General features: G+C 48.0%; 1 protein-coding gene across 1 annotated transcript in view; it reads left to right on the top strand.

Annotated features, from left to right (window-relative positions):
• EPHB1 (EPH receptor B1) overlaps window positions 1-25,360 on the top strand; it is a 398,288-nt gene that overhangs the window by 149,972 nt on the left and 222,956 nt on the right. Inside the window, exon 3 of the mRNA XM_006907222.1 lies at window positions 762-1,443. Coding sequence (XP_006907284.1) covers window positions 762-1,443 — 682 coding nt within the window. The remainder of the gene's footprint in view (window positions 1-761; window positions 1,444-25,360) is intronic.

Here is a 25,360-nt window from a genome sequence, read left to right as displayed (position 1 = left end):
GGCTACTAAAAATGAGAGCTTTTTCCCCAACATGAAGCCTGATTGTCTCTCCTTACTCCCTAAGTAATACCTTCCAACATTCTCTTCTACCACATCTTACTCAAAACTTGCACAAAATGAAGCTTAATTCCCTCCATTAAGGATCTCTCTTGGCACTCCCTACTCTTACCAGTATAGTCTGGCTCTTTCAAAGAGTTGATGTTATAAAACAAAAGTTTATGAGAATCTAAGTTTGTTGAGAAATTCTGAAAAGCTTTATGTTTACATGCTTTTCAGAGATATAATGGAGTTTCACCACAAGAAAGAAATTAGGTTGAGTAATTAAGATTTCCAAGATGGGGTTGTCATGCAACTGGACTCCTAATTCATAGAGTGGCTGTTGAGAGTAGAGGCTGTGGTATTGAGGAAGAAAGTCCCTGTCATCACATGGGGCTACACGCTGCAGGTTGTTTCCATGGATGTAATGAGCCACAGTCACAGCATAAGAGCTGTGGGTTAGATGACGAAAGGCTTCCTAGAGTGAAGTCTAACATATTTTGGGATGGGCTGCAGAGAAATATTCTGAAGTCTGCTTAGAAGAGAGCTTTAAAAGCAAGCAGGTTAGGGTTCGATGTGTTCATTTCTCAGGTCAAACAGCTGGACCGGTGAGCTCTTAAGGCCCCGATCCAGCACCAGGCTTCTCCTCCGCTCTGCTGCTCTTTGTCTTCTCACTCTCTATTTTGTGTTTTTGCATGTGTGCGCCTGTGGCCCACGTGGTACAGTGGGAAGAAGTCAGTGGCTATGATGAAAACCTGAACACCATCCGCACCTACCAGGTATGCAACGTCTTTGAGCCCAACCAGAACAACTGGCTGCTAACCACCTTCATCAACCGGCGGGGGGCCCATCGCATCTACACAGAGATGCGTTTCACTGTGAGAGACTGCAGCAGCCTCCCTAACGTCCCAGGTTCCTGCAAGGAGACCTTCAATTTGTACTACTATGAGACTGACTCCGTCATTGCCACCAAGAAGTCGGCCTTCTGGTCTGAGGCCCCTTACCTCAAAGTAGACACCATTGCTGCAGATGAGAGCTTCTCCCAGGTGGACTTTGGGGGAAGGTTGATGAAGGTCAACACAGAAGTCAGGAGCTTTGGACCTCTTACTCGGAACGGTTTTTACCTCGCTTTCCAGGATTATGGAGCCTGTATGTCTCTTCTTTCTGTTCGTGTCTTCTTCAAAAAGTGTCCCAGCATTGTGCAAAATTTTGCAGTATTCCCAGAGACGATGACAGGGGCGGAGAGCACGTCTCTGGTGATCGCTCGGGGCACATGCATCCCCAACGCAGAGGAAGTGGACGTACCTATCAAACTCTACTGCAACGGGGATGGGGAGTGGATGGTTCCCATTGGGCGCTGCACCTGCAAGCCTGGCTATGAGGCCGAGAACAGCGTGGCCTGCAAGGGTAAGCCTTAGGGCCTTTTGAGGCCTCTGCTTTTCACTCACTTGGGGCAGGGCTGAGTCTGCAAAATTTCCCCACCTGCAGCTCTGGATTATATAGGAACAGACAAGCCCTATGACTCTTATATTATAAGGCTCTGGGGAACCTCCATCCCTAATACTAGGCCTGATGATTTTCCAATTGTGTCCAACCAGAATATTTGTATTCATGTAGGGGGAAGACATGGGGAAAATTCCAAATGATAGATAATAATTCGGAACTCAGTTTTTTTAGTTTGAGGACATTGACATTCTCTCTCTCTCTCTCTGATATACATATATGCACATGCATGCATACACACCCACATATCCACACACACTCACACACACACATCCTGTTCAGCTCCATGCTATGAGACGTGGAGAGTTTGGGTTGTCATGGACAGTTCACTCAAGGGTAATTGCGAAGTGACTGAATTTGGAAAATATTTTAGTTCATTTCAGTCCAGCTCCCACAGCACTCAACTTGGTACTGAACCCACGTAGCTCATTAACTCAAAGCCCTCTGGCTTGGCTGTCTTCCTTCAGGGACTCAATGCCAGGCCCTGGGGCAGGGAGCGAGCCTGGCTTTGGCGTGTCCTGGAAGGAGATGAAGCTATTAGAATGGGAGTGAGATGGTATCATGAGTTATCTTACCTTTGCTTCTGAATGGTACAGAGTGATGCAAACTTTGCAGTTTGTGGGGGTTGGGGTGCCGTGTGCTCACACTGGCTCTCCTCAGTCCAAAGGAGAACATGTGCAATACATGACAGTCCATGTGCTAACCTGGCTCAAGAGTCTGTCTTCTCTGGGAGTGAATAGAAGGGTCTAAAGGCTGCATGGCTCATCTGTTGCCTAAGTGTGTAGAAACTGAACATGGGGGAATCCAGAGTTTGGGAGGAGAAGATTGCTTTCCTTTATTGCATTTTGTTTGTGGACTTTAGAGTTTCAGAGATTTTCAAGAGCATGCATTCCCATATGGACCTCGGAAATGACCCTAATCTATCACTCGGGTGGCCCCAATCCTTTGGGGACAACTTGGAAGTGGGGGGCTGTATTAGCTCGTCTTTCTTCATTGTGAGCCTCATACCAGCCATCCTTCCTTGTCTTCCCCATCCTGCCTGAGCACCAGACTATCCCTGGCATGTCTCCTTCCCCAAAGACATGCTGGCAAAATGCCGGGCACAGACGGGATCACTAATGCCCATCAGCTCTGTGATCCTTTGGACTCAGCTAATTGCCAGGGTAGGGGCCCTCACACAACCTTTCTGAGGCCTGTTGAGAGCGGAGAGCTGTGCCTTTGTGTCTTTATTGGATTTCTTGGTTATGGTACCCGTGATGGATGGTGTGGAAACAGAGGGGGGAGAGTGCCAGATAAGTGATGAATCAACACAGACAGTTTTAAAACCAGCCGGGCCTGGTCCCACAGTGCTCTTCTTTGTCTCATTGGTTGGGGGATAGACGGGAGGTGCCTCTTTGGCATTTGTCAGAGTTTGAGTGGAGACTTAGGCACCAGGCTGAGTTCTTAAAGGGGCAGGTGCAGCAGCTGCCAGGCACACTTGTAACAGCGTGGGTGATTTCTCAAGGCTTCAAAGGGCTGCCATGCCGCACTTGCTGGCTGGGGCCCTCTCGTTTTTCTCATTATTTCCTGAGCAGAACGGCAGGAACCTGAGCAAGCATTGATTGGTTCTGATTTAATTGGGACTCTGGGAACAGGCTCATTTCTTTGGGCTAATTGGAACTTTTCTCTTTCGGGGGGTTCTGCTGTCCATGCTGCTTGTCAGTCACCTCCTGTGGTTGTCCTGGGAGGACCTCTGGGGACAAATATTTAAATCTAAGTGGTTTCTTTTCATTCTACCTCCTTAGCCCCAACCCCCTCTGGACTTTTGGGGGACATTCCTAATCTAAAGCTATTGTAAACCTGGCTTGACTTTACAAACTGCTTCTTGTAAACTCATTGGAGTGTGGAGGAAATGTGGAGCCTAGGGCACCATCCCTTTGCCATTTCAGAGGCACAGGCAGTCGCATTTTGGTGGCATTTCGGAGAGAGGGGAGTGGCAATCAGGCAACATCACGGATCCTGCTGCCCATCAGCCTGGCTGAGCTCAATGCCCTAGAAGAGCAGAAGAGCCCCCGTTTCTTTATCTCAAGAACTTTAAGGTACATCTTCCACATTCCTTGCTCTTGGCTTTACTGGTAACCTGGCCTTACTGGCTGAGCCAGACCTCCCTTCCCCGGGCTCACAGTGGGCTTTCCTCAGGAGGTGAGGGGGCCTTGGGCATAGATGGTGATCCTGCAAGTCTTTGTACCTTTTGGCTTGGGGTGGGCAGTATGTGTGGAAGGATTTGTGACTGGTCCCATGGTGTGTCTTCAAGGGAAGGTGCTCACCCATTTTGGGTGTTCAAGCTGTGCCGTCAGATGGGCACCATGGCAGTTCACAGCAATTCTGCAGTGGTACAGCCAATCCTCATGAGGCCAGGAGCATGGAACAGGGCAGATGCCAAGGAATTGTGAATGAGAAAGAGTGAGCCCCCCTTAGCTGCTCTGGAGAAGGAAAAAGAGGAGGGCAAGTTATCCTCTCCCAGCACAGCCCTGAGAATTGGTGCCCTAGAGCTGGGCTGGTGAAGCCTGGGTGATTCTGTGATTCACGCTGTTGTCGCTCTGATACATTTTCTTTTCTGGATATTTGAATCTGGGCCTTTGCGTGGGTTGAATCTACAGGGTGTTGGAAAGAATATCCTTTCTATTCTTTTTCTGGCATGACAGACTTTCATGATGTGTAGAAACCTTATTCTCCTGACTTTCACTTTGCATCTGCTAAACCCTCTCCTGTCTTAAGTCATGGTGACCAGATGCTGGGTTGTGCAGAAGCACCTAGAGACCAGTTAGGCAGCCCAGCCAGCAAAGAGTCCTGGCCTAGAGCTGTACCTACTGTGAGCAGGAGAGGATGGGAAGAGGATTGAGGAGCAAGCAGAGGAAGCCGTGGGAAAGCTTGCGCATTGGGGTGTGCGGCAAGTGGCTCAAACATTTTCTTGAGGGCTCCGTGGACCAAGGCCTGTTCCTGACTCATCCTTGTTGCACACACAGGTTGGACCCATTAGACAGAAGTACAGCAGCCTGCTGACCCTGCCAGTGACTTTGAGTCTATCATGCATTTGTCTCTATGAAATTGTTAATTACTGGGAAAATGGCCCATCTGCCCCCACTTCAAGTTTTATGCTCATGGCACAGTGGATTAATGAAAAATCGTGGCTTTGTCTTTACCTACCCTCACACCTTTCCTGTTCAGGTTGATGGCTAAGACTATTTCCTGTGTGGGTCCCTGCAGCCTAACTGTCCCTGGGCCAGGAAGGCTAAGAGTTGGTGCTTGGCAAGCTCTCTCTGTGTGGTGGAGCCTAAAATACTGCATCAGCTGAAGTTGGTCTCAGGGGAGGATGGCAGTGCTGAGACTGACAGTTGCTAGGGGGAACCTGGCATGGGCAGACCCCTTACCTGTCTATTAGAAGCTTGGGGGCTACAGTATGCCATATGGGTCTCCGAGGAGGGGTTCCAGGTGCTGGGACAGCCTCTGACAGCCAGGTCCTAGCTGGAGCAGTGTATCCATGGGGCTTAGATCTGCTTCTGCTCCTGAATGCTTCCTGAGGGCGTGGCTTTCCCTCCTAGACATAGTCCTTTGAGCTTCCAGAGAGAGCTGCCTCAGTAGCTTTCCTCTAGCCACTGTTAGGACTCAGGAAATGACAGTACTATACATAACACTCCGTGCCATCTTCTCTTGCTCCTGAGGGTGTCCAGGCCAGCTTTGGTTCACCATTGCAGAGGGTACACACTGACCGTTGGTACCTCGGCCTTCACTCTTGGTGCTGTCACTTGCTGGGGGGCTGCAGGTGGATAAAAAGGGGAAGGGAGTGTGTCCAGGTAGAAGAGGCTTAACTTTGAGACAAGAGTTGGTTTTAGTGCTGGCTCTGCTGTGAACTTCTGGATGAGTTTTAGGTAAGTCCTTTCCCATAGGCAGCCTTATCTTCTCGGCCTGCTTCTCAGGGTGTGTGACAATCAAGTGGGTTAACGCATATGAGAATGCTCTGTAAGGCTTGCAATGCCATATATTGCCAGATGTCATTGCCCTCAAGTCCTAAAGCATACCACCTGACTCTGGTTACTAAGGGAATAAGATTCTTGAATGAAGTTGGCATGTGGTGCTCCCACCCAGAGACACAGGTTCGCAAGAGTCCTAAATGTTCAGTCGTTTACCTACCTGCTCAGGTTCAGCTCCATGATAGTCAAGCAGTGGTTAATGATATCAGTACATAGGCGTGACTACTATCTCTCTACAGGTCAATGGATGTGAAAGGTGTGGCTCATGCAGCCTGCCTTGACGCCGGTGGTCTAGGTAGGCGATCTTTTTAGCTGGAGGTCTGAGTAGGAAAAGAAGACTCCCCAAGCCTGAGAGAGAATGATGGTCTTATGAAGCAGTGATTCTTGACCCCAGGGTGGGTATGAGAACCCACAGGAAAGGTTTTATAAAACGACATTCCCAGGTTCCCCCTTATGAGACTTTGGGCCCAAGCCATGTACCCTGGGTGTAAGCTCCAGAGCAGGACCATCTATGTAGCTAGAGTCTAGAAGAAATGGGCCCCAGGGGATCTCACTGATGGCATCCTTGGGCTTGTGGGATTTGTAGAAAGGGTAGATCCGAGTACCTGAGGGGACATAGAGGAAGTCTGGAAATAGAGACTGCAGAAGCAGGCTAGAGGCTGAGTGGGCTGAGCATGAGGCCTGTAGACTGATAGGGAACAGATTCACAGAGCATCGATGCACCTTGAGTAGGGCCTGGAGACTATGGGGAGGCTGTGCGGGGCCCCAATGAGGCCAGATGGTATAGACTGGCACCTCAGCTGCTAGGAAGCCTGGGAAAGGCTCTGGGCCGAGGAGACAGGGGCAGAATGCTGAGGGTGGACTGTTCTGGGGTTACGGGGAAAGAGCAACCTTCCTGGTAGCTGTCTAGCACCAGCTGTTCACTCAGGACTGTCCTCAGAATAGCAGAGGTACCGCTACTGTGCTCAAGGGCACATCAAACCTGTAGGCTTCCCATGCCCTGCTCAGAGCCTGCCAATCAGAGTTGGGGCTGAGAATTCGGGTTCTGTAACCAGGAGTCTACCTGCCTTTTCCAGGAGGCTCTCAGGTCAGCTATGACCAGTCCAACTCTGGATGTTGTCAGGGCTTTGGCGACTCCTGAAGAACAACAGAGCAGTTCTTGGTTCATCTGTCTCCCTGGTTTGTGTCTCTCTCACTCCCCATGAATCTGTCAAAGCCCTGAATTGTGGCCTGAAACCTCAAGGTCACTGCCTTGTGCAGCCCTCCCAAGGCACTCTTCAGGCCAGACACTTCCCTGCCTTCTCCTTAGAGGTCTCCTCTCTTTCTGAGTCCACTTGACTCTTCTCCTCTCTCCAAATGTAGACTTTTTTCCATGGTAATTTTCCACCTACATGTAAATTCTTTCATGCTTGGAAACCCAAGGGACATTTTGAACCTTTCAACAGTTTCGGTGCCTTTGTCAACTTGAGCAGCTGAGATGAGCCAATTTATAAGCCTGGGGGAGTTGAGATGAAAAATCTGCTGGATTCAAAGGCGGAGAAAAATGTATCTAAGTTAGCTCTTCTTGGAAAAAGGAGTTTCTGGGGCCTGTTTCGATCTCCGTTAGGATTACTGGTCCCAGCCCCGAGTCTCCCTCCACCTGCCTTCTCATTTTGGAAGCTAAAAGAGAAGGTGGGGGCCTGAGTGTGTGTGTGTGTGTGTGTGAGGGGGTACTGCTCTAGCAGCCACATTCAGAGAGCACCATTTCTGCTCTCTTTTACCCATCAGCAGTTGGCTGGTGAGTAAGAGGAAGGCCACAGCCCAGACAGCTTCTTCTCAAGCCCCAGGGAGACCAGCTCTGCTCAGGGCCCAGGGAGGCCAAGGTCATTAACATCGCAACCCTGTAAGATGAGCTTTATAATAGGATTTCCCAACAGGCTACTTCATTTAGAAACCTCTCAGGCCTCCTCTAATCCCTGTGGTGGCCCTGCCCAGTGCTTTCCAGAGAGAAATCTGATGTAATTGGCTGGGTGTAATGGGCTGTGACACCAGCATGAGCAACAGCAAACAGAGCTAGAAGGACGACCCTCTGCCACACCGACTCCAGCATGCCAGCCATGGCGACTTGGTCCCAGGCTCTGAAGATAGCAAGGAGGCAGAGCGGGTAGTTCTGGGTTCCAGATCCCTTTGTGCTTGGCATTGCCCCTTCTGCCTTTGAAAGACAGAGGTAGCACTCAAATCCCTTTGATGCTGAACAAACAATCATGATTCTCTCAGGTCAGTGCTAGAGTTCCTGAGAATGATTGGGCAATGTTCTGTGCATGAGAGCTGCCCCCCTGGGTGGACGTTCATGACTTAATAAATATGTGCTATCAAAGATGACAAAAAAAGCCACCATATAGTCATTATTGAGGTGCTGTAGATAGTGAAAGCATTGCTGGGCTAGCAGTCCAGCTGGGGCCCTGGTGCCACCACCTACTGCCCCATCATTGGCCCATGAGGAACTATAGAGTCTGAAACTGCCCCAGCTGAGGCAGGAGTATGTGGGCTGAGAGACCATCTATTCTGACCACCTCATTATCCATAGAGAGAGGGCAGCCAGGGAGTATTTCTGGGCACCAGTCTAGAGAGCCCTAGCTAGTTAACGTCACAGCCAGGATCAGAACTCAGGTCTTGGGAGGTAGCCATCTGCAGAGCTTCTGAGACTGAATGTTGTTGAAATTACGCATCCTTAAAAACACAACTTGTATTTTTCAGGAATTTCAATCTTCTCTGGGTTCTGGGCACTCCCTGGAGCCATGCTCTGTGGTTGTGTTTCCCCATTGTATAGCACCGTGCTCTGTGCTGACTATCAGCATCGTAATTCGAACCTCTCTGGGAGAAGTACTCTCTCTCCAGATGCTCTGACATATTGACCTGTCCATGAACCATCCAAAGATATGCATGATGTCTTGGGGCAGGGCGACCCCAAACTCCCTGGGAAGGATGAGGTCTGAGGCTCTAAGGACAGAGGGAGGTGGTGGAGCTGCAGGCTAGAGGCCTGGTTGTGGCTCCGTAATCTGCATATCTGCATCAAGGACCAGCATGGGCTCCCAGGGCTGAAAACCAGTTCAGGCAGGGCTGTGGTCAAATGTACCCGCTTTGCTTTCTGTCCCCATCTCTCTTTGGAGCTGGACAGCCTTTTCTGGAGAAATTGAGTGCAAACATCTGCATAAACTTCCTTGCCTGAAGGGAGAACCATCACTTTTGAGTGCGAAGCGTGGAGATGAAAAATCATTCTGAATCTGAACCTGTCTGGAGTAGGGTCCTTCAGATCTGGGCCCTGGGGAACTCTGAGAGACCGAGTTCTGTTCTCACTGCTTGTGGCCATTGACAAACTCTGTTGACAATGCACAGTGCTCCTGGGCCTCAGTTCTCTCTCAAGGCAATGGGGTGAAGAAGACCTCGAGGAGTCTGGCAAGGTCTTTTGCAGATGGAGAAGGAATGCATCCCAAACTCAGGCAAACCCTAAGGAGCAAGCCTCATTTTGCCAACAGGGCTTGGATGAGGACATTGAGAGAGGGGCAGTCTTGGCCTTTCTCCAGGGAGAGGTCTCTTCCTGTAGATGTCCTATCTACACACTCCTTGATGGCTCATCTAAGAGTTTGAGTACTAGTTACCTGGGAAGACAACTGAGCCTCTACTTTTATTTCGAGGGCCAGTTAATAAGGCAGGGCAGGCTAATATTGGGAGATGTGGCTTAGCAAAGAGGAGTATGTCTGAGTCTGCTCTGGGCCCCAGGAGCTATCCCATATGACAGAGAGTATCCCACCTTCCTGTTTGCACATCCAGCCTGCTGCAGGATGAGACTGTGCATCTTCAGGTGTGCAGGACTCATCCGCGCGCGCGTGTGTGTGTGTGTGTGTGTGTGTGTTCGTGCGTGCGTGCGTGCAGGCATGCATGCCTACTCTCATGGCTAGGGACGTCAGGAGGAAATCAGTGCGGCCACATCAGGCCCTGGAGAGGCTAGTAAGGGGAAGGAGGCAATGTGGGGGGCCTCAGGAGGCTCTCTGGAATCACAGGACAGAAATTCAGGATCAGGGAGGGTCAAACCCAGCCCCAATGAGGGTTTTCATTGAATTTAGGTCCCAGTTCAGAAGAAGGACTGGACAAGGACACTGGCCCTTTGGTTTCTGGCTTGCCCCTGGTCTCTGTCTGGTGTAGCCCTACAGTCACACATTTCTAGCAGGGGCTAGAGTTACCTGGTCTTCGGGTGTGACCCTTGGGGGACTGCTCTGGTCATCTCTTTGCAGGCCTCTGTGGTTCTGGCCTCATGTTCTCCAGTCAAGTTAAATTCCACTCATGAGTCCTTGCGGAGTAAGTAATCCCTGTGCTCATTCTTTCTTTAGGTACATAATGGGCACCTACTTATTCCAGGCCCTTTATACTAATGTACTCAGATTGAAAATTTTTAAGAATTTGCTACTTTCTTAGCTCTTAGAAAGTGCTTGCAACGTCCAGAGGACAAGGGCCCCACAAGTGGCTCTTTTGCCCTGGAGAACCCAATAGAGAATCACCTCTCCCACTAGATAAGACCTTTGAGGACAGTGAGTCCAGCTTACCGGGTGACACTTACTTTGTTTTCCCACAGCGGCCCCCCAGCCTGATTTGGGACGCTTCCAGTGATTGGGCACTGACACTTCCTGAGGCAGCCTGGTTCATCTCTGAGCCCTTCTTCCTAGTATTGAAATGAATCGGGAGCCCACTGCTCCAGTCCCTGTGGTGGAGCTCTTATGTAGATCTCCCTTCTCCCAAGTTACCTTTTGTTGTTGTTATTACTTTTTGAATGTTTCGAACAGATAATATGTGTGAAAAGTAAGTTTCCCTCCCACTCTGGTCCTCACCGGGGTCTCCCACTGTTAGTTTCTGATATTCTCTTGCAGAGGGGGTCCATGCCTTTGCATACCCAGGATACAGACAGACCCTTCCCCTACCTGCCTGGGGCATACTGCACAGGGTTTTCATCTAGTTTCTCCTATCCCCTTTTTTCCTTAACAGTGAAGGTTAACAGTAGTTTGGTTTTATTACATAGAAATCTGCCTCATTCTTTCCAATGATTGTGTAGTATTCCATTGTATGGATATACCTTAATTTAACTGGCCCTTCATTTATATACATTTAGGTTGCTCCCTGCCAGTTATAAACAATGTTTTTTACCTGCCAGTTCTAAACAATGTTTTCACAAACATCTTTGTGCATTCATTCATCTTTGCACTTACTTGTGAACATATCCGTGAGACAAATTCATGAATTAATTTATTCAGCGAATATTTATTGAGGACTTTCTATGTGCCAAGCATTTTTCTAAGAGCTAAGAATGAATAAATTCTTAAAGTAAAATTGCTGAATCAGAGTCTATAAATATTTAATTTCTATAGATATTCCCAAATAGTCCTCCAAAAAAGGCATTTTTTTTTTTACCAATTTTTGCTTTCGCCAACAATGTAAGAGAGTTCCTATTCCCTATATTTTTTGCCAAGATAATAAAATAGCAATCATTTTTATCTTTGCCATTCTGATAGATGAAAATCTGCATCCCATTGTGGTTTCAATTTGCATTTGTCTTGCTATAAGGGCTATTGAACATGGCAAAGTTTCATGAGTTGCCCAGGAGTTGAGACACAAACTTCCCTATATAATGCATCATTAAATCAGGTGAGTTGTGCATGTTGCAGACAGTTTGGGGTTTGCTCGCTCGATGACGTGGTCCACCCTTCACTGGTCTCTGTGCCATTCCCTCTTGCCCTGCATTCCACCTTTCATGTGTTCTTTGCCCACCTCTAGCGTCAGGGTATTTTGGTACCTGCCATGCACCTATTTCAGCATTTTCCAGATGGTGGTAGGTGAAAGGTCTGCAGATGGGACGGGACAAAAGCAGGCCTGGTGCTGAAGGGCCATGCCATTCTCGTGGTCCAGTCTCAGGAAAGCCAGCCTAACCTGGTTTGGTGGAAACACATTTCGCTTTCCCATCCTTCCTTCTCTGCCTCTGCCCTGGGGCCTGTTCTTAGCTCCCCGATCATCTTATTGCAGCCCGGCTCTGCCCCATGCATCTTTCAAAAACCACCTTTGACCCAGCCCCTTCACCCCATATCCCTTCCTTTAACTCTCCCAGCTTACCTCTGGGGCTTTGGGCCTCAGCTCACCCCAGTGACCTCTTCAGCTTTCCCTTCCGGTCTCCAGCCCTCACCACCTGATCCCCTCTAGCTCTTCTTCATTTCTGCACCAACCCACCCTCACCAGACCTGCCACCCCTTCCTTGGTAGCCCTGAATCAGTGTCACTCCCATCCCTAACCAGGTGTCTATGCCCCAGGCTGGGGCACACACCTTCCTACAGCCCTGCTGAAGCCCCAGGCTCTGCTTCTGCCAGGGAGTGTTGTCTTAGCTCTGGGTTGCTGCCCGCTGCCTCCATCTCTTTTGTTTTTTGCCTTCCAGCTCTGGGGCAGTTGCTTCTCTCTGGGGCCACGGATGTCTACCTCTCTTCTCCTCTCCACTCCCCTCCTTTCCTTCTTCCCTCCCTCCCTTCCTCACTGCTTTTCCATTAGCAGTAACTATATTCAGTCTAAAAAATGAGACAACTTAAAGAGAAATAATAAAATAAATAATAAATTAAAAACCTGGCATGTAGCTATGGCAAAAAAGCAATAAAGATAATATGCAAATGACTGATGTTTGAAAAGAATGCTGACTTGCCCTGTTCACCTTGGCTAAAAAAGCAGCTTGTACTCTCTTCAAGGCAGCCCCACATTTTGTTGTCAGCTCGTGGCGATGGTTATAATTTGGATATGAAGCAAACTTCTGAATTGGCTTCCAGCTTGCATGGAAACACTAATACAGCATTACTATCATTTATAGAGCACTCATTATGTACCAGATGCTCTGCCAAATTCTTTTCCTACATCCTCTCTTAAATCCTCACAATAGCCCTATAAGGTACACATGATCATCATCCTCATTTTTCAGTTGAAGATACTGAGGCACAGAGAAGCTAAGTAACATTGCCAAGGTCATATAGCGGAGGACTCTGAAGCTCAGCTGATAACCACTGTTCTCTACTCCTCCCCCCGCTGGAGAAGAGCAAGATCTGCTTAAGGGCAGATCTGTGGTTTGTGATGGCAGCTGGGGCTTCAGTGTCCCATTTGGGCTGAGATACAAACCTTTACTAGGGTACCCAAAGAAAAGTGATCAGAGTTTGGTCTGCATTAACCATCAGCTAGGGATGAACTAGCCGTGGAGTTCATGGAGTGATTGTGCTCACTGGCAAGAATGAAATGAAGGTGCACTCAATGCCCCCCTCATCTCCATCGTCAGCCCAGCTCTCTCTCTCTCGCTCTTCTGCCTGAGCTTCTCATTGGCAGGGCCACGCCTGATGCTTCTATGCATCCCAAATGCCTACTCTGTGCCATCTGTTAAACGAGAACAAAATAAAACACATCGAAAACAAAATTTGTGGAAGCAGGGTGTGAGCTGAGGAAGAAAGGCTTTGCGTTAGTGTGTGTAAGAAAACATCCCAGCGGCACTGTAAGCTCTGTAGAAACCAGTCAGGAACCAGGAACAGGTCCGCTGACAAGACATGTACTTGCAGAGGTGATGATGGCAGGCCCAGATGGAGGAAGTAACCAGTGATGGCAGAGGCCTTGTCTGTCTGTTGTCCAATATAGTGACACATTGTGCACACATACACAGAACAAAATCAACAGAATGGTTGCAAGCCCATACGTCATGAAACCCTTTCACTAAAAGTTGGTGATAGTGCCTCTGTTTGACAGAGGACATAAGGTCAGTGCAACGTGTGTATTTCAAGTGGAAAATGACAATCTGCTCTTTGTACAAGATGGATAGAGCTTCTCATGGAAATTGTATGGAATATGCAAGAACTCTGCCAAATCATGAACTTGGCAAAATTTTGCCTGTTCTGGGAATTAGGCGATTTGAGGGTTTCTATTTGGTCTGTCACACACATGGCTACATTCATTCAAATGTAGAGACCTTTGTCACTTGAGACTTTTCTTTCTCACTGGTTCTGTTTGTCTTCCCCTCTGCGTCTTGGCCATTTATCTCTTTCGTTTCCTTTTCCTTCACTTATTCTATTCCCTTGTCTGTCTTCTCTCTGGACTTGCTTCGAAAAGAGAAAAGAGAAAACACATTCCATTGGTAGTATTTTAATGAATCGATGACTATTTCCATTCATTGTTTTTATTTTTTTCCCCCTAGGAAACCGTTTAGATGCAAATTGCAATAAAAAACGAATTCTTTCATATTGTTAAATACAAGAAATCAATGTTTCTCATTGAAAGCAATTGTAAATATTGCAAGAGTGGTTTTTGTCATCAAATTAATAGATAATCCCATGTATTGATAATAAGATCATTGATTAAAAATAACAATAGCTTTTTTTAAGTGCCTTTATAGAATACTCTTCTTCTCTGTGCTCATTTCTCTATTTTTCTGGAGCATACTCTGATTCTTTCAGCTTTTTCGACTCTATTCTTGATTATTCTTGGCTTACGAGAATCCTTTCAAGCTTCCTTTTTTTTCCCTACCATCTTTTAAATCTTTCAGTCCAGCTGCTCATGAAGGCCTGGCAACCAAAGCTGTTGACTTTAACCTCCCCAGTCACAGCGACTGAGTCAGCCTTTTAGGTTGACGATGCCCTTCCCCTTGGTGGGGCTCTCTGCCCACTTACCCTGCCCACTTACTTAAGAACTTCCTCTAATGAAAACTCAGTTATTTGGGAGAATGTTCCATCCTTGGGGACTGGTCTTTCCACCCTTCTTTCCTCTGAGCGCCATCAAGGTATGCTTACTGCCTGCTCCTGGCCCACCTGTAGTCTAAATGTGAACTAACAGTGCCAAAGGAGTAGCAGATCCCCTTCCCTCTAAGGACTTTCTACAGCCTTGAGGGCAGTGGATTTGCCACCCAGAGAGCTGATGGCATCAGTGTGCAGCCAATTGGATATTTCTACACCTACTTTTTCCTGACCCAGGAGGAGGAGGCAGAGGTGGCTGCCCCTGGTCGTCCCAAGGGATGATGGCTCTAATCCTCTCTCCCTACCCTGGCTTCCCCCAGTGGCCAGGCCTCTCCAGGCCTTTCCCCCACATCTCCTTCCCTGCCTATAACTGCATGCTGGCCCTTCCTTCTGGACCACAAAGGGCTCTGTAGACAGACATTGTGTGCTGTTTGCCAACACGGGGGCCTGGGTACACAGAGGGGGGTGAGGGAGAAGCCATCTGCTCTCTCCTTTCACACAGACCTTTGCTTTCTCCCTTTCATTCTCCCCCTAGCTCTCTGTCTTTGAATGTGCATACAAAAATAAAAAAGCAGTTGCTAATTAGAGCAAGAGAATGAGAGTGAGCCTGAAAGAGGGATACAGCAGAGAGGCTAGCTCCGGTGCACATCGGCCCGTTTTTAAGAGCCAGCGAGGGAAGGATAAGGGGGGCCCTGAAGGGACTTTCGAGGGATATTTTGACAAAATAAGCAACAGATCTTCTTCTTCAGAATGGTGAAGAGGGGCTTTGTCTTAACCTATCATCAAAGAAGAGGAGGAAACAAAAAATGAGAGTTTCTTGTAAACTCCCACCATGATTGTCCACCTATCCTAGCTCTTCTTATCTTTTTCACTCTCTCAAAAGCCCAGCAAACAATAGTCTCTATTCTGGGAGGTGGGGACATTTAAGTGTATCCTTTTATTGGCAATTTTTGTTCTAGCTGATAGAGAGTAGGAAATCACTGACTTCTCTTCCCAGGCAGGGCTGGCTGACAGGGGAGCTTCCCCATGTAGAAGCAGCCGAGTCATCAGGAAGCCCCAGCTTGGAAAATATCCTCCGATAAATCAGGACTTTCTGTCACTCAATCCTATTCTTGGTTCATCAGGCAATTTCTTTCCCAACCCTGTGTCATTAAGTTTGCCAGGAGCCATCTTGATGCATGGTGCTGAAGGGCTGGCTCTCTGGTGTGTGACTGGGGGAACGGCTGCCAGTGTTAGGACAGGACCCTGCTCCAACCCTGAACTCCTCAAACTCACTTCACACTCACAGAAGGTTCCGCATACCACAACAGCCGGGGCCGGGGCCACCTGCCTGGCAGTTCTGCCATGGCTTAGAATGGAACTGTCCCCTGCTTCATTCATCCAGGCTCACGCTGAAGGCCTGGAGGTGCTCTCAGTTATAGGAAGGGAGAGTTACTTGGTGACTCAGTCTCTCTAGAGGTGCAATTTCTCCAGGCATGAGATGAGTGGACTGATGTCGCAGATATGTAAAGATTTTGATGTAGGTGCCTTGTGCATTGAAAAAATGAGATAATTTTCCGATTTCTAGTGAATGTAAACAAATGAAGATGAGAACAGTAGAAACCTCATTATAATACACATTGGTACTAACTAGTCAGGGAGGAAGAAAGGAAAAGGAAATAGAACCTGGACAGAAGGATGACAATGAGTTCGTTCTCTTCCACGGGGGCTGTTTAAAGTGATGGCTACGCTTGAGAGAATGACCCCACTGGAATCTACTGGGAGAATCCCGTGATTCTGGGATGAGGTCTCAGACTGAACTTTTCAGGAGTCCATACACGGTGGACCTGACTCTAGCACAGAGGTGTCAGCTCTTGGTAGTGTCGTTTTTTATTTTAGCCATTCTAACTGGTGTGTCCTAGTATCTCACGGTAGTTGTAATTTCATTTCTCTAGTGAATAATGATGTTGAATATCTTTTGTGTGCTTATTGCCCGTCTGTTTGTACTCTTTGCTGAAGTGTTTATTCAACATTTTTGCCCATGTTTTAATTAGGTTCTTTTCTTACTATTGAGAGTTGAGATTTCTTTATGTATTTTGGATACAAGTCATTTTGTCGAATATGCGATTTGCAAATATTTCTTCCAGTCTGTAACTTGTCCCTTCTTTTTCTTAACAATGTCTTTTACAAAGGAAACATCTTTAATTCTGATGAAATGTAATTTATCCATTAAAATTTTTTTCTTATTAAAGACCGTATTTTCTTGGAGCAGTTTTAGGCTCACAGCAAAATTGAGAGGAGGGTACAGGGATTTCCCATATTCCACCAGCCCCCACCTATGCACAGCCTCCCCCATTATCAACACCTCCCACCAGAGTGGTACATTTATAACAATTGATGAATCTACATTGATGCACCATTATCACCTAAAGTCTATAGTTTACATTAGGGTTTACTCTTGATGTTGGACATTCTGTGGGTTTAGACAAATGTATAATGATATGTATACATTGTGGTATCATATGGAATATTTTCACTGCCCTAAAAATCCTCTGGTCTCTGCCTATTAATTCATCCCTCTGCATCCCTCAACCTCTAGCAACCACTGATCTTTTTACTGTCTCTATAATTTTGCTTTTTCCAGAATGTCATGCAGTATGTAGCCTTTTCAGAGTGGCTTCTTTCACTTAGTAACATGCATTTAAGATTTCTCCATGTCTTTCATGGCTTGACGGTTCCTTTCTTTTTAGAGCTGAATAATATTCCATTGTCTGGAAAATTTATCCTTTTTTTTTTTAAATCCAGGTTATGGATCATACTTTTGGTTTCAAGTCCAGTAATTCTTTGATTAGTCCCAGGTCACAAAGGTTTTCTCCTAACGTTATCGTCTAAAGTTGTATAGTTTTGTTTTACTACATTTAGATCTGTGATCCATGTGGAGTTAGTTCTTGTTGCAGGTATGAGGTTCAGGTTGAGGTTCATTTTATTATGATTTCGCCTCTGATACCTGGTTGTCCCAACACTGGAGAGCTGTGTGGATGACTCTTCCAAGCCTTTAGTTGAATATCACCTTCTCAGCGGCCCCTTCCCTGACCACCCACCTTCCAGAGTGGACTGCCCTCTTAGCCACCCTATCATACTTTATTTTTCTCCGTAGCACTTACCAGCTGTAACATAGCGCTCATTGTACTTATCGATTACATGCATTATATATCTGTTCTCACTGGAATATAGGCTACATGAGGGCAGGAATATTGGAGTTCATACTTGTTCGCTGATGTGTCCTGAGTGAATGATCAGCACGGGGCACATGGCTGCAGAGAGAGAAGGCGGAGGGGCAGCTGGCTGATGGAAGCTCCCGAGCAGGCAGGGGAGATCAGACCAGAAGTGAGCCGTCCTGAACTAGTGGCCTCCCTGCCTCGCATGGTTCATTGGGCAAAACAGGTGTGTCAAAGTTAACACTGCACTCCAGAGCTGTTCTCTCAACTACCCACCCACCATATTGTTTGAGGCTCATAAGAACGTAAGCAATTAAACCGTTTTCCCTCTCAGTCCTAAAGTATTTTTTCCTTGAAACTTAAGCTTTATCCATTTTTCACACTTATATCCCATGAAAGACCAAATGCTTTAATGCCTTGGGAAAATTATCTTAAATTCTAACAGCCCTCAATCCTGACGAGGTGGTTGGCAGGGCCGGGGGGCATGCGGGGAATGCTGTTTAGGAGGCAAAGTAGGCTAGAATGGAGGCTTTCAACTAGTTAATAGTGCTTCAGTTTCAGCGATGAGGCTTAACTCATCAAGTGGGAGGCCCTGGGAATTGGAAAAGCAAACAGTACAAAGATATGGAGAGACCAGAAGAAAAGAGGGCAGATTAAATAAGTTGGGGTGGATTCCGTTCCCTGCAATGAACCCTTCTTCATTCTGTCCTTACCCCTAGTTCCAACATCACTGTGCTCTAGGTTACTCAAGCAGCCTGTGGAGTGAGTGTAGGACGTGGTGTCTCCCTGGGGTCTCCTGCGGAATTTCTTTATAGGAGGGGCTTGGGCAGCAGTGTGGTTGCCTGGGTGGGGAGGGGGCCAGCTGGGCATTTGAAGGCTGCATTTGCACAGCAAGAGCACTGTTCTTAAAGTGAATGTTAATTTGGAGTTCTGGGGCACTGATGGGAACAGGATCGGAGAGCTGCCGCTGTGTCTATCGGGACCTGGCTGTTGTGGGCTGGTGGCAAGCATCTTCAGAAGGAACTGGCCCTTCTCCCTCCTCGCTGCTCAGGCACTGGCCCCCTAGATACCACCCCCATCTCTCATCCCAAGTGGTACCCTGCAGGTCCAGCGAATCCTGGCATACTGCCCTCAGTTCAGCTAGCCTTGCTCTTTGATGATCTCTCAACAGCTAAGGCTCCTGGCCTCTTTGGAATCTGGTCACATACTATGTTTGTTCCCAGAGAAGCAAACTGGTGTTGTCTCTTATTTCTGTCTTGTTTCCACCATTGGATGGACCCAGTTGGCTAATTTTTCCTTTTGATAAATTTGCTTCAGTTCAGTGGGAGGAGCTGCTGATTTTGAGTCATCAGAATGAGGAGGCGGGGGAACCCAACTTGTAATATTTCTTAAAATATACTTTAATGAAGACGCCCATTAACACTTATAATAATTCACAGAAAAGAAGCCCAAGCAGAGCTGGTTGAAATGTTTTTGTCTTTTTTTTTCTTTTAAAGTGTTACCAGCTTAAATGGAGGTTGTAATTATAGATCAGAAACAGAAAGTAGCAGTGTCTGAGAAAGAATCCCTTCTTGCCTGTGTCCTTGGCCACATCTGCCTCCTGTGGCTCTTCTGGGCAAGGCCTACCTCCAGAGAGTCTGCCTCCCTTCCCTGGGACCCCTTCCCTTCCTCTCCCTGCAGAGCGTCCTTGCTATGAGCCAAGGCTGTGTGTAGAGCTTCTTAGCTGGACAGAGAATGCCTGGGTTTTAGGATCTTTCTCAGAGAATATGTGTGTGTGTGTGTACATGTACAAGGTAATGTCAAAACAGGGTTCTAAAAATTGTGGTATGATTTAAATGTTTACATTAGACAAATAAATGCTTTTAACACAAAAATTGCAATACTCTATGTTATGCTACAAGAAGACACTTGCAGGATTTATAAAATGTATTCGTGGGCAGCGCCCTGGAAGCAGGCTGGTTAGATAATGGGACACAGTTTTGAGTTGTGAAAGACTTCTCATTTAAGTATATTTCACTGAGTGTGAATTTGAGGGCTTTCCTGAATGGGAGTGAGGCCAGATGTCCCTCGTACCCTGCCTCTAACAGCCCTACTCAGCCCCAGCATCTGGGAGGGTGGGCAACTGTGACTGAAGCGGGGGTCCCTCATGCACCTGTACATCCCAGGTCAGCCTTAGTTGCATCCCTTGTCTCTGGGGACCTGGTTGTACTCCTCTTCTTGCTCCCTCAAATACCCAGTGGGTGCTCCATGGACAGAGCCGTTCGAAGCCTGATTCAGAGGGCAGATAAATCTGATGCTTGGTTGAGTTGGGGACTGCTGGCACAGTCACTCTCCTTAGATGCGGCAAATGTGTCATCCTGCGGGAGCCCTGCCCTGTGGCTCCCCCTGTGGTCTCAGATGCTCGTGGTCATTTCTGTGCCCTGACACCCTGGTCTGTAGCCCATTTTCAGGGCAGGCACACAGCAAAGAGACTGCTTCCTCTGGCTGCGTTGATTGGCTCCCTTGCCTTCCCTAAGGAGCAGGGCAGGGGGCCCTGATGGTCAAGGGAAGAGTTGATCAAAGTTCAAAGCACCATACAAGGCTCCAGCTCAACCTGATGGAAATGCTCCCTGCTTCTTTGTTATGGGGGCGTCAACTTCAGGTCTGGCAGCAGGAGGGGAGCCAAGCGGAAGTTTTCTTTGTCTGTGTTATGGTCTTTTAAAAGGAACTCTCTGAGAATTAAAGTGCCCAGGAGTGACAAGAGCGGGTTGGGGTGGTGGCTGTCAAGGAATCTGGGGAGAAAACATTTCTGTACTACTTAATTGTGGAGGAAAATGCTGCAGTTCTAGGCTCCGAGGCTTGAGCAGGAGAGTACGCCTCATCTCATTAGGGAGACTCCAGGAAGTGTTGTCTGACCTGGAAAAACACAGAGAAACATCTGTGGGAGGGATGATCCAAAGGCCAGAGGTGAGTTGGTGATCTGGCTAAGGGACCGGTCTTCAGAGAGAGAGAGAGTGATTTAAAGGTGCTCCTGGAATGGGGGGTGTGTTCTATCTCTGCCTTTACCCTCCTAGTTGGAGACCCTGCCAACTCCAGGGGCCTCTAACCAAACCCTTCCCCAGTACTCTAGGTTCACCCATTTCCAGATTCATCTTCTTAAATCCCAGACTGGGTCAGTCATTGCTATGCTCACCAGCTCTCTGGCTCCCCACTGCTATGAGAGCACATTCTCGGGCAACCAGTCAGGAAGGAGTTCATACATACACACCAACACCACAGGCCCCAGACCCAGCTTGACTGACAGTGTAGACGTGGGCCAGACTGCCTGGATTTGAACTTTGCCATGCCACATTCTGGCTGTATGACCTTGGGTAAGTTACTCTACGTCTCTGTGCCTCAGCTCTAAAATCGTCCTAATCACAACCTACTTTCGGGGGTGGTTGTGAGAAATGAGTGAATTCATGCTTACAAAGTGCTTAGGACATTGCCGGCTCTCAGAAAGCATTCAGTACCTATTAGTTGTTGTTATTGTTCTCTGCCTCGCACATAGCATGCTGGAACCCCTCCCCGCTCAACTCTAACAGTTCACGTTTTAAATCTCATCAATCTTTTCAGGCCTATCTGAATTTCTACCTCTTCTATAAAGAGTTTCTGATTTCTCACTCTGACTGACAACTGGACATAATAATCGACTTTTCTGTTTGTACCTGTCTCACACTGCCTATCTGTCGCGTCTTCTCTGCCCCTCTGCTCCCCCGCTCCCAATTGCCTGAGGCCGACTGTAGGCCCTTGAAGGGTCAGCAGCCCCGTTTTCATTCATTTTCTTTCTTGCAGAGGGAGGGCTCTCAGTGCTTCCTCGCTGGCCGGGCTGCTCCTGCACTCTGCGCCTTGCTGCCTCTCTTCCTTCTTCCCTTTTCTGCTCTCTTCAGACTGGCCACCCCGGCTCTCGCCCTGTTTCTCTTTTTGTTTTCCCTCATTTCTATCTCTTCCTTTTTTGATTCTCCTTCTTTCTCTGACTTCCCCCACCTCTCTCTTAATGAGAACTTGCACACTTCGTATTGATTGTGGTGTTTTAAAAAGCCAGCATTGATTTTTCTGGGGGACTTTTCATGATCTTATTTTTGAACGTAGGAAGAAAGCTGTTTCAAAAGTCATTGACTTAGAGTTTATGTTGGAAACTTTTTCCAGAGACTCAGAGAGGTCGGGGGCCACTGATGCTACATGGCATGAGCTGGGGGTTGGGGCCACCCTCCCTTTCCAGGGCCCAAGCCTGGTGGCAGAGAGCCTTGGGCAAGGGAGGGCCTTGTACCCTGGCCTGGATTTGAGGATAAGTCTAAAAGCGTATATAGGGAGTGAGCAAAGACAAAGCAGACATAGGGTAGGTCGTATGGGGCGAGGGGCAGGTTGGGGAACAGTGGTGGGAATTGTTGATGAGGCGGTGGCTTCTGCTGCTCTGCAATCAGATATCTGGGACTGTGTCATCCCTTCCCACCTGCAGCACATACGCATCCAACACTTTTGCTGTCTGCCCCGCCCTGTGCTGAGGATGTTGCTGACATCATCTCATTTAATCCTCCCGGTAACCTCAGGATGCAGTCATATTATTTACATCTTGCTTTATGGGTAAGACGACATTATAGGACTAGATTAAAGATAGCTAAGAGCAGTGGTTTAAAAAAAAAAAAAAAACTGGAAAGACCTAAGAGGGCAGAACGAAGGGGGCGAAAGGCAACATCTTACAGACTGCAGGGTGTGTGTGTGCACGTGTGTAGGCTACATTAAATCTTTTTGGGAAGGAGAATGGAGATACACACACACACACACACACACACACAACAGAATCAAGTAAATAGATGAGGATATTGGATGAAGGGAAAATAAAGGCAGAAAGTAAGATGATCTGTAGCTGAAGTTCCTGATGTCCAAGGTCAGAGGCGGGTCCTCTAGATGGACTGGTTGATTGTCACCAGGTGTAGCCTGCCCTCACTTGGGTTCTGAAGCCATGAATTGCGACCACCTCTCCCCTATGTGAGTTCCAAGCTGTATGGAAGCAGCCAGAAGAGTTGAAGCCTAGCTCGATCTTACTGTTCTGAGCTCCTGCGGGGGCAGGGAGGGGAGGGGACAAGGACGCACCTGGGTCATTGCAATAGCCCCTCTGGGCACAGCAGCCTGGCTTCTCCCTGGCAAATGCAGGAGAAGAGCCTCCTCACCTGGCTGAGTAAAGGCAACATTGGGCAGGGCCAATTCATAGGAACGTTGAAAGGTGATCACACCACCCTGAGGTGACATGGAACCTTTGTCCTGATTGCCATCTTCCTGATATTGTCTAGATTTTGTTGCAGGACAATTTTGCCTCCCCACCCCCTTTTACTTGGCTATCTACTACTTTTTTGGATTTCAGTGTTAAGGGTGGCTTTTTCAGAAGTCATTCAGCCTCCACCTCTGTGTGCCTGTAACATTTGCAGCGGCTCAGGCATTTCTTCTGTCATGCCAAATGGACTTCCCTAGACAACCTCTTCTGCAAAATCTCACTCTACAACAACAACGCCTCTGGGGAAAGGAAGGTTAGGGTTTGTTAATTAACACCTGTGGAATTTTGTAGCCCAAGCCCTAAGAAAAACTCCCAATCCTAATAAAAGTGGCAGCCCAGATAGATCTCTTCCAGCCTTTTCACACAGCCTCCCAGTAGGTGGATGCTTTGTAGCTTTGTAGCTTTGAACCCTGGGGGCACACTGCTGCTGTCTTGGAAATGTAGGTCCTGGGGGGCATTGACTTCTAGTTGAGACCCAGTGTATCAAAATTAAAAATCTGAAACTTCCTTGCCGATGTTTTAACACTGGCAGAAATGTCTTTGCAGCTTTTCATCTGTATTCCCACCTTCATAGCTTAACAGAGCGGAGGAGGAGAGGTGCTTAAAGCTGCTAAACAGCCACAGCTTACACCGAAGGAATCACTTGTGTAGACTTTCGGTTTGTGCTTCCCGTGTCACAAGGCACTATCACGGAGAGTGGCCTGGGCCGTGGAGGAGAATGCCTCAGAAAATCCCCAGCTCCTGGCCTGTTTTCTTTCAGCAAAGATGTGCTCTGGGGCCCACGGGAAATTCATCCTGGACAGGATGGACATCGTACATTCCTTTGATAGCACCTCCGGAGCCCACACTATGATGACTTCCCCAAAATACCTATTCTCTTATTTTCAAGCTTTCTTTTCAAGAAAGGTAGCAAGGCTCAAAATGTTTTTGGCGGACCCTCCTTCAGTGACTGGGTCACCCTCCTGTCCCATCCCCTTCCTGTCCCCCACCCTAGTTTCTCACTGTTAAGCCAAGCACATTCAGTCTTCCCAGGGTTAGAGTCTACCCTGGGAGCCCCCAATTTGCTCCTGGGATGAGATCTCCAGTTTTGTTTTGTATGTGCACAGGGGGATGCTCCCCACCAGGCTTATTTTCTGTGACTCTCCTTGCTCGCCCTCCCCTCCACCTTCTCGCTGCCTCTCCTTCCCATTCACCATAGGAGAGGTGATTTTTTTTCATTATCTCAAGATGCATCTGGTATCCCTTGGGTTGTCCAGAGGAGGAATAAAGGTGGAGGCCGAGCCCAGCGAATGTGGAGAACCATCAGGGCTGGGAACAGAGCCTCCAGCCTTGCCTGGCCAGGCTGGTGAGAGAGCTCCACCTATGGAGAAAGGAGACTTTCCCAGTGTCCTCCCTGCCCTCTGTTTTTTTCCCTAGTGCCAGGCCTGATGGGAGGATCCTCAGACAGTGTGATCCATACTGGAGGAGCCTGGCAGCTCTTCCATACCCACACAACAGGCTGGGGCTGAATTAGCCCCTCTGAGGCAGGAGACTACTCGTGCAGCTTCAGAAATCGGAGGTCTAAGCTTTTCTCTCCTCCCACCGCAGTATCCTCCCCTCTCTCCAAACCATTGAGCTACCAGATTCTGTCCTTTCTACCACCAAAGATCTCTGGAACCGTCTCTTTCTCTCCATTGCCCCTATACTCCTGCAGTCGGGCCCTCTCTGGTTTCCCAGGCTCCATGCATCTTGCACATGGCTGCACCAGCATTTTCCCCAAGAAGTAAAGCTGGTCCTGGCTGCCTATGCAAGGCTCTTTGGGTCTCTCATTACTTCCAGTCTGATGCACCCCCACCCCTGTTAGCACCAGGGCAGATAGTAATCTGCCCCCTGACTACATCTCTAGACCTATCGTCTGTGGCCCTACTTCGAGCTTCTGGCCAAACAGACCTCAGGGGTTCCCAGAATTGAGTCTGGTCTCCCATGTTGCTGACATACTCTTTGCTCTTCCTGGATTCTCCTTCTCTTTCTGTTTGATTGGTACATCTCCAGGTCTGCTCAGATATCTCCTCCTTACATTAAACCTTTCCAATCTTCCCCCGCAAAGGCATGTTAGCAGCTTTTGCTTCTGTGTTCCTAGTGCTTTGTGAACACTTGATCCCAGTGGCATTCATCACACTGTACAGGCAGAGTGTTCTCTCTCCTGATCTTCCCATAGACTGTGAGCTCCCTGAAGGCAGGACGGTTTCCAGGTCACTTCTGTGGCTCCTCACCTGGCCCAGGGCCGTTAATTTCAAGAACTCATTCCACATGAGTTGAATGAATGAATGAATGAGTGAATGAATGAATGAGAGAGTGGTGTGGGAGCTACACAATAATGTGAGAGGTAGTAGACACACACTGTTGCCATCCAGATTCAGAGGAGTAACACAGAACCGGCTTTCTTGGGGTTTTTCCCCAAGGAAACTGGGGCCAGAACCCTTGATCTTGGCATCTGGAAGCTAGACAAATGCTCAGGATTTCTTGCCCCATCATATAGCCTGTTAAAGCTCCCAAGGAAACAAATTCAAGATGTTGGGG

Source organism: Pteropus alecto, unplaced genomic scaffold (genome assembly GCF_000325575.1).
Source record: "Pteropus alecto unplaced genomic scaffold, ASM32557v1 scaffold92, whole genome shotgun sequence".
Taxonomy (NCBI): Eukaryota; Metazoa; Chordata; class Mammalia; order Chiroptera; family Pteropodidae; genus Pteropus; species Pteropus alecto.
Note: the sequence above shows the minus strand (reverse complement) of the source record. Positions and strands in the feature narration are given on the sequence as shown.